The 15,298-nt window shown below is 41.3% G+C and overlaps 2 protein-coding genes across 3 annotated transcripts in view; one reads left to right on the top strand and one right to left on the bottom strand.

Annotated features, from left to right (window-relative positions):
* Positions 1-1,841, top strand: part of METTL3 (methyltransferase 3, N6-adenosine-methyltransferase complex catalytic subunit) — a 107,377-nt gene extending 105,536 nt beyond the window's left edge. Inside the window, exons 10-11 of the mRNA XM_053702284.1 lie at positions 1,144-1,256; positions 1,554-1,841. Coding sequence (XP_053558259.1) covers positions 1,144-1,256; positions 1,554-1,665 — 225 coding nt within the window. The 3' untranslated portion in view covers positions 1,666-1,841. The remainder of the gene's footprint in view (positions 1-1,143; positions 1,257-1,553) is intronic.
* A 289-nt stretch (positions 1,842-2,130) lies between these two features.
* TOX4 (TOX high mobility group box family member 4) overlaps positions 2,131-15,298 on the bottom strand; it is a 119,347-nt gene continuing 106,179 nt past the window's right edge. For both annotated transcript variants that reach the window (XM_053702282.1, XM_053702281.1), the window contains exon 9: positions 2,131-3,428. In XM_053702282.1, the coding sequence (XP_053558257.1) occupies positions 3,368-3,428 (61 nt within the window). In that variant the 3' untranslated portion in view covers positions 2,131-3,367. The remainder of the gene's footprint in view (positions 3,429-15,298) is intronic.

Genomic DNA, 15,298 nt, shown 5'->3' with positions numbered 1-15,298 from the left:
TTTCTGCTTTGTCTATTTTGCTACACAAGCGTCTGGCAGATGTTCAATCTTTTTGTCAGGCCCTGACTAGAATCAGACCTGTATTTAGACCAATTGCTCCTCCTTGGAGCTTGAATTTAGTTCTTAATGTTCTTCAAGGGGTTCTGTTTGAACCTATGCATTCCATAGATATTAAGTTATTATCTTGGAAAGTTTTGTAAAACAAAAGGAAATTTATGCTTACCTGATAAATGTATTTATTTTACGATATGACGAGTCCACGGCCCTCCGTCGTTTTTTTCTAAAGACAGGTTTTTATTTTTGTTAATCTTCAGTCACCTCTGCTCCTTGGCTTTTCGTTTCTCTTCCTAACTTCGGTTGAATGACTGAGTTGGGGGGGGGGAGCTATTTATGCAGCGGAGCTCTTTGCCTCCTCCTGCTGACCAGGAGGCAATATCCCATAAGTAAGGATGAAATCTGTGGACTCGTCATATCGTAAAAGAAATAAATTTATCAGGTAAGCATAAATTTCCTTTTTTTTTTAATAATAGTTTTTGAGAGTGTAAGTGTACTTTGTAATGTATTTTTGATGTGTTTTGTGCTTCACTTATAATATGGCCCATTGTCAAGATTTAGAAAGGACATGCAATTTTAAACAACTTTCTAATTTAATCATCAAATTTGCTTTTGTATTCTTTGTTAGAAGCTAAATCTAGGTAGGCTCATATGCTAGTTTCTAAGCTCTTGACAATTTTCACAGCTAGACAGTGCTAGTTCATGTGCGCCATATAGAGAACACCCGTGGAGTTATTTGAGTCAGCACTGATTGGCTAAAATGCAAGTGTCAAAAGAAATGAAATAAGGAGACAGTCTGCAGAGGCTTAGATCAAAGGTAATCACAGGGTCACATTTTATATGTGCAGCCACCAATCAGCACCCAGGTGCTAAGGCTAGCTATGCTTTTCAAAAAAGGATACCTAAATAATGAAGCAAATTGGCTATTCTAAATAAATTGTATGCTCTAACCGAATCATGAAAGAGAAAACTGTTGGGTTTCTTGTCCCTTTAAGTATGTGTGATGGGGAGACCCGATAAGATTATTATTTTGCAGGTCTTTAGGCTAGAAGGGTGACTAACTACAAAGGTATTTCTCTCTTCAAAAAGGTACGCTCCACCAGTCACAAACCTGATGAGATTTATGGAATGATAGAACGTCTTTCTCCTGGGACACGCAAAATTGAGCTTTTCGGGCGGCCTCATAATGTGCAACCAAACTGGTGAGTTGATGACATTCTCCAACAGTTATTTTGAGCTTGCATTTAAGTGATAGTGATTTTTTTTTTATGTATGTTAGAAGAAACAGTCTTGTTTCTTTAATTATGTGATACTTCATGTAAAATTGATTTTACAAACCAAAAATTAAAAAAAAGTAATAGTCCATTAATTAAACCTTATCCTTTTTCATTGGATATTCAAAATTCAGATATTAACAACTCACCCTGCTAAGAGATTTCTACTTTTACTCCTGGATTTTTATATTTAAATGGTTTTCTCATTAATGTTTCTCTTTATAGGATTACTTTGGGCAACCAATTAGATGGAATTCACCTTTTAGATCCAGATGTGGTGGCAAGGTTTAAGCAGCAATATCCAGATGGAGTAATCTCAAAGCCAAAGAACATGTGAAGCTTATTATAAACATCACACCTGGGGTGCTGTAATCAAGGAATCTGAATACACTGTGTATATTATACATATACTTTCATAATATATAAAAATTATACTGTAATTTTAATTTTTTTTTTTATTTCAAGTTCTGTAACTTTTTTTAGTGAAAAAATAAAAGCTGACATAAAAAAGGATTTAGCTAAAATATTCCTTAATTTGTCTATGTAACTCCATAAATTATTCAGCAGGTTGTGTGGGATATGACAAAAACTGCATCTGAAAAACAAAGTATCCTACCACTACTGCATCATTGGGAGGGGGACTTTTCAGGAACATATTTATTTAAATAATCAATTCAGATATCTAACAGGTAGTAATCAAATCCTGTTTATGCATTGCTTCTATAACAAAGCACTTGATGTTTAGAAGTAGACATCTCTGTAGCATACGCACAGGTAGTGAGAAAGCACCCATCTCATAACCTTTACAGCATTCAACTTTTATTCATGCTCACAAATTGCCTGCATCACTTTTGCATGTATGGGGATCTGGCACTGCAGTGAATGTAAACACAAAGTTTTAAGATCAAATAGGAAATCTCAAATTGAAGACTTAAGGAAACATCAGGGTTATGTGCAGCCATGAAATGGACAGTAAGTAAAATTACTTTCATAACTCAAATAAAGCATACAATTTTAAACAACTTTACAATTTATTTCTATGATATTTGCTTCATTCTTTGTTGAACAGCATTCCGTAGGTAGGCTCAGAAGTGATGCACTACTGGAAGCTTGCTTTGTTCAGCTAGATCCTTGGAGTGCATTGCTCCTTCAACAAAGGATACCAAGAGAATGAAGCAACTTTGATGAAAGTTGATTAAAAACTGTATTCACTATCTGAATCATGAAATTTTGGGTTTAATGATCCTTTAATTTAAACTCTGGTATTTGTTTCTAGCTAAGATCAGCGAGCTCTACTTTAGAGCACAAAAATAAACAACTCCCATAAATTAACCAATAACAAGTTTTACCTATATAGGAGCATACCTTTTAACGTAAAGGCAAAATACCAGTAGTACTAACTAGTCACATGGAAGGGCTGCTACATTTTGTTTCTGTGGTTTTAAAAACAAAATAGCTACACAATATGATATGCAGACAGAAGCTATAAAATATGTTCCTTGGGTTTGTCATCATGGTTCACATTAGCCATATTATTAAATCAGCTGGCCTGATATAAAGACAATTAACAGTTTGTAAACAGACTGCAATGCAGATGAATAAAGTGCTCCACAAATGCTTCTGATGGATGTGTGCATAAACCTTCCCATGAGTCCTTCATTAGGCTCATCAATAGTACTATATTGATGTAGCCCTTATTGCAACAGCCTTCCTTGGCAGAAAATGTGAATGCAGTGTTCCTTGTCCTAATATTTGTAATCCATAGTACAAAGATTCCATAAAATAAAGATTTAGCGTGACATTGCAAAATCAAATATAAAATAAATATTAAATTGGAATTTGTTTTAGGCTCAAAATGGAGATCTTTGTTGATAGAGAAAATCAAAAATACAAAGAAAAAAAGTGGTGTATTCCCACTCAGTCTTTCCAAATTCCTACAAATAATTGTACGTTGAGTAAAGTCAGTAAAATGCTCTCTTGGAAATTGCCATCCTTCTCAAATTCCTACACACAGAAGCCCTCTTCGTGGACACCATGGGTTATTTGACAGATGCAAGTGTACCTGGATTGCGCGCAGCAACCCATGCCAGAAAAGTGTCCCTGCAGAAAATAAAATAGGTTAAGTTCAATGAGATAATGAAAAAAATGTATTTAAAGTGATGCAAATGGCATTGCTTAAAAAGGACTTTGATGATTCAGATAGGGCATGCAATTTTTAAACAACTTTCAAATTTACTTTTATCATCAAATTTGCTTTGTTCTCTTGGTATTTGTTGAAAGCTAAACCTAGGTAGGCCCATAAGCTAATTTCTAAGCCCTTGAAGGTCACCTCTTATCTCTGCATTTTTGACAGTTTCTCAAAGCTGGGCAGCATTAGTTCATGAGTCATGTAGATAACATTGTTCTCACTCCCTGTCAAAAGAACTGAAATAAGGGGGCAGCCAGCAGAGGTAAACATAATTTTTGCTTACTTGATAAATTTGTTTCACGGTGCTGAGAGTTAATGATCCATCCATTACTCCTAGGCATTACTCTTCCCTACCACTAGAAGGATGCAAAGTTTCCCAAGAGCCCTATAAAACTCCTCACACATACCTCAGTCTATAGCCAAGCATAGTGCGGTAAGAAAAAGGAATACAAGCCAAAAAAGGAGCAGGGAAAAAAAGATGTGCAAAATAAAATACTAATCCCAAAAAAGAAAATTTATGCTTACCTGATAAATTTGTTTCTTTTTAGACACAATGAGTCCACGGATCATCTTCATTACTTATGGGATATTCACCTCCCTCCTGGTCAGCAGGAGGAGGCAAAGAGCACCACAGCAGAGCTGTTAAATAGCTCCTCCCTTCCCTCCCACTCTAGTCATTCAACCGAAGTTAGGAAGAGAAAGGAAAAGCCATGGTGCAGAGGTGTCTTCAAAAAGGGCGGGCCGTGGACTCAGCGTGTCTAAAAAGAAACAAAATTCATCAGGTAACCATAAATTTTCTTTTTAACCCTTTAAGGACACAGCTTTCAGTTTGCTCAATTGTTTTATGACGGAAAAATTCCGTCATGTCCTTAAGAGGTTAAAGACATGATGAGTCAACTGATCATCTTCATTACTTATGGGATACAATACCCAAGCTAGAGGACACAGATGATACGGGAGGGACAAGACAGGGAACGTAAACGGAAGGCACCACTGCTTGAAGAACCTTTCTCCCCAAAGTATCAAATTTCTAAAATTTAGAAAAAATGTGAAGAGAGGACCAAGTTGCAGCCTTGCAAATCTGTTCTACAGAAGCTTAGTTTTTGAATGCCCATGAGGAAGCAACTGCCCTAGTGGAATGAGCCGTAATCCTCTCAGGAGGCTGCTGTCTAGCAGTCTCATATGCAAAGCGGATGATACTCTTCAGCCAAAAAGAAAAAGAGAGGTAGCTGTAGCTTTCTGACCCTTACGTTTTCCAGAGAAAATTACAAAGAAGAGGACTGACGAAAGTCCTTAGTCGCTTACAAGTAATATTTTAAAGCATGGACCACGTCCAGATTGTGCAGAAGACGTTCTTTCAGAGGAGGATTAGGACACAAGGAAGGAACAACAATCTCCCTATTAATGTTCCTATCTGGAACAACCTTAGGAAGAAAAACAAGTTTAGTACGCAAAATTACCTTATCTGAATGAAAAATAAGGTAAGGCGAAGTGTATTGCAACGCCGAGAGATCAGACACTCTACAAGCAGAAGAAATAGCAACTTTACAAGATAACAACTTAATATCTAAGGAATGCATAAGCTCAAACGGAGCCCCTTGCAGAACTTTGAGAACTAAATTCAGACTCCATGGAGGAGTAACTGGTTTGAACACAGGTCTGATCCTAACCAAGGCCTGACAAAATGATTGTACATCTGGGACATCTGCCAGACATTTGTGTAACAAAATAGATAGGGCAGATATTTGACCCTTTAGGGAACTTGTCGATAACCCCTTCTCCAAACCTTGGAGAAAAGACAAAATTCTGGGAATCCTAACTCTACTCCATGAGTAGCCCTTGGATTCACACCAATAGAGATATTTACGCCATATCTTATGGTAAATCTTTCTAGTTACAGGCTTACAAGCCTGAATCATGGTCTCTCTGACCGAATCAGAAAAACCCCGCTTGGATAGGATTAAACGTTCAATCTCCAAGCAGTCAGCCTAAGAGAAACTAGATTTGGGTGAAGGAAGGGCCCTTGAATGAGGTCCTTCCTCAACGGAAGTCTCCAAGGTGGCAGGGATGACATGTCCACTAGATCTGCATACCAAATCCTGCGAGGCCAAGCAGGAGCGATTAGGATCACCGGTGCCCTCTTCTGCTTGATTCGAGCAATGACCCGAGGAAGAAGCGCAAACGGAGGGAATAGGTATGCAAGATTGAAGGACCAAGGAACCGCCAGAGCATCTATCAGTTCTGCCTGGTGATCCCTGGACCTCGACCCGTATCTCAGGAGCTTGGCATTCTGACGAGATACCATGAGATCTAACTCCGGCCGACCCCATTTGAGAATCAGGTTGGAGGAGAACACCTCCGGATGGAGTTCCCACTCTCCCGGATGAAAAGTCTGCCTGCTCAGAAAGTCTGCCTCCCAGTTGTCCACCCCTGGGATGTGGATCGCTGACAGATGGCAAGAGTGGGCCTCCGCCCACCGGATTATCCTGGCTACCTCGGTCATCGCTAAGGAACTCCTCGTTCCTCCCTGATGATTGATGTAAGCCACTGACGTGATGTTGTCCGACTGGAATCTGATAAACTGGGCCGAAGCCAATTGAGGCCAGGCCAGAAGAGCATTGAAGATCGCTCTTAATTCTAGGACATTTATAGAAAGAACAGACTCTGCCTGAGTCCACACTCCCTGAGCCTTTAGGGAACCCCAGACAGCTCCCCACCCTAGAAGGCTGGCGTCTGTTGCCACAATCACCCAGGATGGTCTGCGAAAGCAGGTTCCCTGGGATAGATGATCCAGAGACAACCACCATTGAAGAGAGCCCCTCGTCTCCTGTTCCAGGGTTATTAGAGGAGACAAATCTGCATAATCTCTATTCCACTGCCTGAGCATGTTTAACTGCAGAGGCCTGAGGTGAAACAGAGCAAACGGTATGATGTCCATTGCCGCCACCATCAGTCCGATTACCTCCATGCCCTGAGCCACTGACGGCCGAGGATTGGACTGAAGGGCTCGACAGGTATCTAAAATCTTTGATTTCCTGACCTCTGTCAGAAAAATCCTCAGATATAGAATCGATTAGAGTTCCCAAGAAAATCACCCTTGTCTTCGGGATTAAGGAATTCTTTTCCAGATTTACCTTCCACCTGTGAGTTCTCAGGAAGGATATCACAACATCGGTATGAGATCTTGCTTGTTTATAAGATGGCGCCTGGATTAGAATATCGTCCAGATAAGGCGCCACCGCAATGCCCCGCAGTCTTAGAACCGCCAGCAGAGACCACAGAACCTTTGTGAAAATTCTGGGTGCTGTGGCCAGACTGAAAGGAAGAGCCACGAACTGAAAGTGTTTGTCGAGAAAGGCAAACCTTAGGAACTTGTGATGATCTCTGTGGATAGGAACATGCAGATATGCATCCTTTAAATCCACTGTCATCATAAATTGACCCTCCTGGATCAATGGAAGAATGGTACGAATAGTTTCTTTCTTGAATGATGGAACTCTGAGAAACTTGTTTAGACTCTTGAGGTCTAAGATAGGTCTGAAAAGTTCCCTCTTTTTTGGGAACTACAAACAGATTTGAATAAAAACCCTGCCCCTGTTCCAGAACTGGAACGGGAACAATCACTCCCAAGAAGGAAAGGTCTCTTACACAATGTAAGAACGCCTTTTTTTTTTATCTGGTTTGCAGATAATCTTGAAAGAAGAAATTTTCCCCGGCCCTAGCCTGAATAAAGAAGGAAAGTCTGCCCCTACCAGATCCGGTCCCCGTTCAGGGGCATGTCCTTCATGCTGTTTTGGCTTCAGCAGCAGGTTTCTTGGACTGCTTACCCTTGTTCCAAGACTGGTTGGGTCTTCAAGTAGGCTTAGATTGTTCTGGTTTAGATGAGGGAGAATTTCCCTTGAAATTTCGAAAGAAACGAAAATTACTCTGTCGTCCTTTCTGTTTGTTTCTCTTATCCTAAGGAAGATGACACTTACCTCCCGTGATATCAGAGATAATCTGTCAGACCAGGTCCAAACAAGGTCTTTGCATTGTAAGGAATTGCTAGCAGCTTAGACTTAGATGAGACATCCGCAGACCAAGGTTTTAACCATAAGGCTCTGCAGGCTAGGATAGAGAACCCTGAACTCTTAGCTGCCAATTTAGTAATTTGCAGACAAGCATCCGTAATAAAAAGCATCGGATAACTTCCTATCTTGGATCTCCTCTAAAGAAGTCTCAGTCTTTAGAGACTCGGACAGAGCATCAAACAAATAAGCTGCTGCACTAGTGACATTAGCAATGCACGCAGCTGGCTGCAATAGACCCTGGTGAACATAATTTTTTTTAAGTAGACCCTTTAACTTCTTGTCCATGGGATCTTTAAAAGCACAACTATCCTCAATAGGAATAGTAGTTCGTTTGGCTAAGGTGGAAATAGCCCCTGTCAAGCTTCTCTGACAGCGTCAGCTATAGGAAACATCTTTTTGAAAATAGACGGAGAGAAGGGAATACCTGGTCTCTCACATTCCTTGGAAACAATCTCGCTTTGGAACTAGAAAAACGTCTGCGTAAGAAGGAACTTCAAAATATCTATCCAACTAACTCGACTTCGCAGGAACGACCACTACTGTAGAATCACCGTCGTCTAAAGTAACCAAAACCTCCCTGAATAACGGGCAGAGGTGTTCTAGTTTAAACCTGACAGATACAACCTCTGAATCAGTCAAAGGTAATGAACTTTCGCCTTCTGATAGAACCTCAATACCCTCCATCTCAGTTCCCCGAGAGGGTACCTCAGAGATTTCCACCACAGCATCAGAAACCTCATTGACAACATGGTTGTTTTTTCCTCTTACGCTTGCCTTGAAGCATAGGAAAAACAGACAACATATCAGAAATTGTGGAAGACATAAGTGCAGCTATGTCTTTTAAAGTAACTCCAGCAGGCACTAGAGCAGAAGTACAGGGCACTGTTTGCGCGGGCGTTAAAGATTGGGACGCTTGGGGAGAAAGCTGCGGCATACTCTGACTCTCATCAATAGATTCCTGAGAAGCATCCGCCTTTAAGAAATCCGATTTTAACCTTCTCTGCTCTGTTAGAGAAGAACTCATGTATATGGAAACTACTTGAATCCCCAAAAAAAGATACTTTTTGTTTTAGGAATCAAAGGATATTTTGGAAAATTGATTATCCAGCCATGTTGTTGAAGAACCAAGAGTCAGTTGGTGTGAGATTCTGCTAAAGGAAAAGACGGAGCTTGAACCAAGATATCCAGGTAAGGAAACTCTGCAATACTCTGAGCTCTGATCACGGACAAAAGAGCACAGAGAACCTTTGTGAATATTATTGGAGCTGTAGCCAGACCAAGTGGTAGATCAACAAACTGAAAATGTTTGTCCACAAAGGCAAACCTCAGAAACTGGTAATATTATCTGTGAATTAAAATCCTTAAAATCTATTGTGGAAATAAATTGACCTTGCTGAACAAAACCAGAATAGTCCAAAAAAATTCAATTTTGAAAGTAGAAATCCTTACAAACTTGTTCAGAGCTTTCAGATCCAGAACTGGTCTGAAAGTGCCTTCCCTTCTTTGGAACAATAAAGAGATTTGAATAAAATCCCATCTTTAAGCTATGGATCAATCCGTACCATAGCTTAAGATCTGAAAAAGCCTAGAAAAAAAGCTTGAGCTTTTAAAAAGGACCTTGCAGAAGGATTAAATGAATTACCTGGCCTAGACCATTCCCTAGAAATCATGTCAGAGATAGCATCAGGAAAAGGAAAAACATCAGGGAGTTTAACAACAGTCTTAAAAACTTAATTTAAAAAATGACAAGGCTTATTCATCAGAAACCCTAGGGTCTTTAACCCCTAAAGTAATTACCAGTAACACCTCCTTCAAAAGAGAACAAATATGTTCAATTTTAAACAAGAGGAAATACCAGGTTCAACATCAGATGAAGACATCACCAGAAGAAACTTCACCTGGCTTCAGGGAACAGTACCTAGTAGAAGGTAAATTCTGAACCTAACTTGTACGCTTGTTTGAAGGTGGGAGAGCCTCTAGCTCCTCAAACTGCACTGGGTGAAACATTAACATTCTCCTGTAATGAATAAACTGAAGAAAGAGTATTAGGTTGGTCTGTTTGCATTAATACATTTAAACATGAGTCACATAAATAAGCTGAAGCAGGTACCTCATCGCTTTCAATAAGCACACCTAATAATGGTAGAAATTTGTTCAGGGGACTTGGCTTCTAGGCTAGATTTAGGGACAGAATTATACAGCTCTATTACAGCATATGGCAAAGTAATGCAATAAACACTATAACCCCGTTAAACAAAATGTATGCTTATCTGATAAATTTCTTTATTTCCGGACATGGCAAGTCCACAAGTCATTCCAATTACTAGTGGGATATTCAACTCCTGGCCAGCAGGAGGAGAAAAAGAGCACCGCAGCAAAGTTGTTAAGTGCAACTTCCCTTACCCATAATCCCCAGTCATTCAGCCAAAGGAAAATGGAAAAAGAGTGAAAAGGTGCCTAGGTTTACACAAAATAACTGCCGAATAATAACTAAAAAAAGGGTGGGATAGTGGACTCTCCATGTCCGGAAAGATAAGCATAAGTTTTTTTTTCTTTCCTATGACATGGAGAGTCCACAACGTCATTCCAATTACCAGTGGGAACCAATACCCAAGATAGAGGACACGGAATGAACAGGGAAGGAGAAAAAAGGCAGGAGGACCTAAACAGAAGGCACCACCGCTTGAAGAACCTTTCTCCCAAGAGGCCTCAGCTGAGGCAAAAGTATAAAATTTGTAGAATTTGGAAAAAGTATGCAGAGAGGACTATCTAGCCGCCTTGCAAATCTGTTCCACAGAAGCTTGATTTTTGAAAGCCCAAGAAGAATTGACAGCCCTAGTGGAATGAGCCGTATTCTCTCAGGAGGCTGCAGTCCAGCAGTCTCATAAGCAAAAAAGAATCACACTTCTCAACCAAAGAGACAGAGTAGTAGAAGTGGCCTTCTGACCCTTACGCTTTCCAGAGAAATCAACAAACGGGGAAGATTGCAGAAAATCTTTAGTAGCTTGAAAGTAAAAATTTAGAGCCCGCACAACATCCAGGTTATGCAAAAGACGTTCCTTATGAGGAGAAGGATTAGGACAAAAAGGAACAATAATTTCTTGATAAATGTTTTGATCCGACACCACCTTAGGGAGGAAACACAATTTAGTATGAAGGACCACCTTATCAGCATGAAAAATAAGGTACGGAATCACCTGCAGAGCTGAAAGCTCAGACACTCTGTGAGCGGAAGAAATAGTAAGAAGAAACAAAACCTTCCAAGATAATTTTATATCAACAACATGCATTGGGTCAAACGGAGCCTGCTGAAAACCCTTAAGAACTAGATTAAGTCTTCACAGGGGAGCAACAGGTTTAAACACAAGCCTGATTCTAACCAGGGCCTGAACAAAGCCTTAAACATCTGGTAAGTCTGCCAGACGTTTGTGCAAAAGGATATACAATGGAGAAATCAGACCCTTTAAAATACTGACAGATAAACCCTTCTCCAGGCCATCCTGAAGAAAAGAGAAAACCCAGGGAATCCTGAGCTGGTTCCAGGAGAACCCCTTAGATTCGCACCAATAAAGATATTAACGCCATATCTTATGGTAAATCTTGTGAGCCTGAAGCATAGTTTCAATGACCGCTTCAGAATAACCACGTCTAGATAGAACTAGGCATTCAATCTCCAAAAAGTCAGCTTCAGAGAATCTAGGTTTGGATGGAGAAAAGACCCTGAATTAGAAGGTCCTTCCTCAGAGGTAACCTCCAAGGGAGGTAGAGATGACATCCTTACCAGATCTGCAAACCAAATCCTGCAAGGATCACTGATGCTCTCTCCTGATTGACACGAGCAATGACACGTGGAAAGAGAGCAAATGGAGGAAACATAAGCCAGAGAGAACATCCAAGGAACCGCTAGAGCATCTATCAGAACAGCCTGAGGATCTTTTGCCCCTGAGCCGTACTTAGGAACCTCAGAGTTTTGGCAAAACGCCATCAGATCCTACTCTGGAACCTCCCACCTGAGGGTTATCTGAGAGAAAACGTCCGGATGGAGAGCCCACTCCCCGGGATGAAAAGTCTGTCTGCTCAGAAAGTCTGCCTCCCTTATCTTGTATATTACAACAAGGCATTGAGACTTGGTAAGAGTTATGCTAGGTTAGGAAACTGCAAAGTCAGAGCACCAGGCTGTCATGCCCACATGGAGTCGCGAACTCTGGTCTCTCAGGTTGAATCTCAGTGATTTACCATTGAGCTGTTAGCACTGTATTTCAATTAATAAAAACATAGGAAAACAGAATATGATACATAAAAACTTTATATATCACAGATAAAACCAATGATGCCTCAATATGAGGACATTTTTTCTTTTTTTTTTTTTAAGTGTCTATACTAAAAACATAGGAATAAACATAATATAGGCGCGTGTCTCGGGGGATATGGAATCCCCAGGAGCAGATGGCTCAGCGGACTCTAAGTTCTCCGATTACAGAGAGCAGAGCACTAAAAAAAACAAAATTTATGCTTACCTGATAAATTCCTTTCTCCTGTAGTGTGGTCAGTCCACGGGTCATCATTACTTCTGGGATATTAACTCCTCCCCAACAGGAAGTGCAAGAGGATTCACCCAGCAGAGCTGCTACATAGCTCCTCCCCTCTACGTCACCTCCAGTCATTCGACCAAGGACCAACGAGAAAGGAGAAGCCAAAGGGTGTAGTGGTGACTGGAGTATAATTCCAAAAAATTTTTTACCTGCCATAAAAAACAGGGCGGGCCGTGGACTGACCACACTACAGGAGAAAGGAATTTATCAGGTAAGCATAAATTTTGTTTTCTCCTGTTAAGTGTGGTCAGTCCACGGGTCATCATTACTTCTGGGATACCAATACCAAAGCTAAAGTACACAGATGACGGGAGGGACAGGCAGGCTCTTTATACGGAAGGAACCACTGCCTGAAGAACCTTTCTCCCAAAAACAGCCTCCGAAGAAGCAAAAGTGTCAAATTTGTAAAATTTGGAAAAAGTATGAAGAGAAGACCAAGTTGCAGCCTTGCAAATCTGTTCAACAGAAGCCTCATTCTTAAAGGCCCAAGTGGAAGCCACAGCTCTAGTAGAATGAGCTGTAATTCTTTCAGGAGGCTGCTGTCCAGCAGTCTCATAGGCTAAACGTATTATGCTACGAAGCCAAAAAGAGAGAGAGGTAGCCGAAGCTTTTTGACCTCTCCTCTGACCAGAATAAACGACAAACAGGGAAGACGTTTGTCGAAAATCCTTAGTTGCCTGTAGATAAAATTTCAGGGCACGGACTACATCTAGATTGTGTAGCAGACGTTCCTTCTTCGAAGAAGGATTAGGACACAAAGATGGAACCACAATCTCTTGATTGATATTCCTGTTAGTGACCACCTTAGGTAGGAACCCAGGTTTAGTACGCAGAACTACCTTGTCTGAATGAAAAATCAGATAAGGAGAATCACAATGTAAGGCAGATAACTCAGAGACTCTTCGAGCCGAGGAAATCGCCATTAAAAACAGAACTTTCCAAGATAACAGCTTGATATCAATGGAATGAAGGGGTTCAAACGGAACACCCTGTAAAACATTAAGAACTAAGTTCAAACTCCATGGTGGAGCAACAGTTTTAAACACAGGCTTGATCCTAGCTAAAGCCTGACAAAAAGCTTGAACGTCCGGAACTTCTGACAGACGTTTGTGTAAAAGAATGGACAGAGCTGAAATCTGTCCCTTTAAGGAACTAGCGGATAAACCCTTTTCTAAACCTTCTTGTAGAAAAGACAATATCCTCGGAATCCTAACCTTACTCCATGAGTAACTCTTGGATTCGCACCAATATAAGTATTTGCGCCATATCTTATGGTAAATCTTTCTGGTAACAGGCTTCCTAGCCTGTATTAAGGTATCAATAACTGACTCAGAAAAACCACGTTTTGATAAAATCAAGCGTTCAATTTCCAAGCAGTCAGCTTCAAAGAAATTAGATTTTGATGTTTGAAGGGACCCTGGATCAGAAGGTCCTGTTTCAGAGGTAGAGACCAAGGTGGACAGGATGACATGTCCACTAGATCTGCATACCAAGTCCTGCGTGGCCATGCAGGCGCTATTAGAATCACTGATGCTCTCTCCTGTTTGATTCTGGCAATCAATCGAGGAAGCATCGGAAAGGGTGGAAACACATAAGCCATCCCGAAGGTCCAAGGTGCTGTCAAAGCATCTATCAGAACCGCTCCCGGATCCCTGGATCTGGACCCGTAACGAGGAAGCTTGGCATTCTGTCGAGACGCCATGAGATCTATCTCTGGTTTGCCCCAACGTCGAAGTATTTGGGCAAAGACCTCCGGATGAAGTTCCCACTCCCCCGGATGAAAAGTCTGACGACTTAAGAAATCCGCCTCCCAGTTCTCCACTCCCGGGATGTGGATTGCTGACAGGTGGCAAGAGTGAGACTCTGCCCAGCGAATTATCTTTGATACTTCCATCATTGCTAGGGAGCTTCTTGTCCCTCCCTGATGGTTGATGTAAGCTACAGTCGTGATGTTGTCCGACTGAAACCTGATGAACCCCCGAGTTGTTAACTGGGGCCAAGCCAGAAGGGCATTGAGAACTGCTCTCAATTCCAGAATGTTTATTGGTAGGAGACTCTCCTCCTGATTCCATTGTCCCTGAGCCTTCAGAGAATTCCAGACAGCGCCCCAACCTAGTAGGCTGGCGTCTGTTGTTACAATTGTCCAGTCCGGCCTGCTGAATGGCATCCCCCTGGACAGATGTGGCCGAGAAAGCCACCATAGAAGAGAATTTCTGGTCTCTTGATCCAGATTCAGAGTAGGGGACAAGTCTGAGTAATCCCCATTCCACTGACTTAGCATGCACAATTGCAGCGGTCTGAGATGTAGGCGTGCAAAGGGTACTATGTCCATTGCTGCTACCATTAAGCCGATCACCTCCATGCATTGAGCTACTGACGGGTGTTGAATGGAATGAAGGACACGGCATGCATTTTGAAGCTTTGTTAACCTGTCTTCTGTCAGGTAAATCTTCATTTCTACAGAATCTATAAGAGTCCCCAAGAAGGGAACTCTTGTGAGTGGAAAGAGAGAACTCTTCTTTTCGTTCACCTTCCATCCATGCGACCTTAGAAATGCCAGTACTAACTCTGTATGAGACTTGGCAGTTTGAAAGCTTGAAGCTTGTATCAGAATGTCGTCTAGGTACGGAGCTACCGAAATTCCTCGCGGTCTTAGTACAGCCAGAAGAGCACCCAGAACCTTTGTGAAGATTCTTGGAGCCGTAGCCAATCCGAATGGAAGAGCTACAAACTGGTAATGCCTGTCTAGAAAGGCAAACCTTAGATACCGGTAATGATCTTTGTGAATCGGTATGTGAAGGTAAGCATCCTTTAAATCCACTGTGGTCATGTACTGACCCTTTTGGATCATGGGTAAAATTGTCCGAATAGTTTCCATTTTGAACGATGGAACTCTTAGGAATTTGTTTAGGATCTTTAAATCCAAGATTGGCCTGAAAGTTCCCTCTTTTTTGGGAACCACAAACAGATTTGAGTAAAACCCTTGTCCTTGTTCTGACCACGGAACCGGATGGATCACTCCCATTAATAAAAGATCTTGTACGCAGCGTAGAAACGCCTCTTTCTTTATTTGGTTTGTTGACAACCTTGACAGATGAAATCTCCCTCTTGGGGGAGAGG

This window comes from Bombina bombina, chromosome 2 (genome assembly GCF_027579735.1).
Source record: "Bombina bombina isolate aBomBom1 chromosome 2, aBomBom1.pri, whole genome shotgun sequence".
Taxonomy (NCBI): Eukaryota; Metazoa; Chordata; class Amphibia; order Anura; family Bombinatoridae; genus Bombina; species Bombina bombina.
This window is presented reverse-complemented; position numbering and strand designations above follow the sequence as displayed.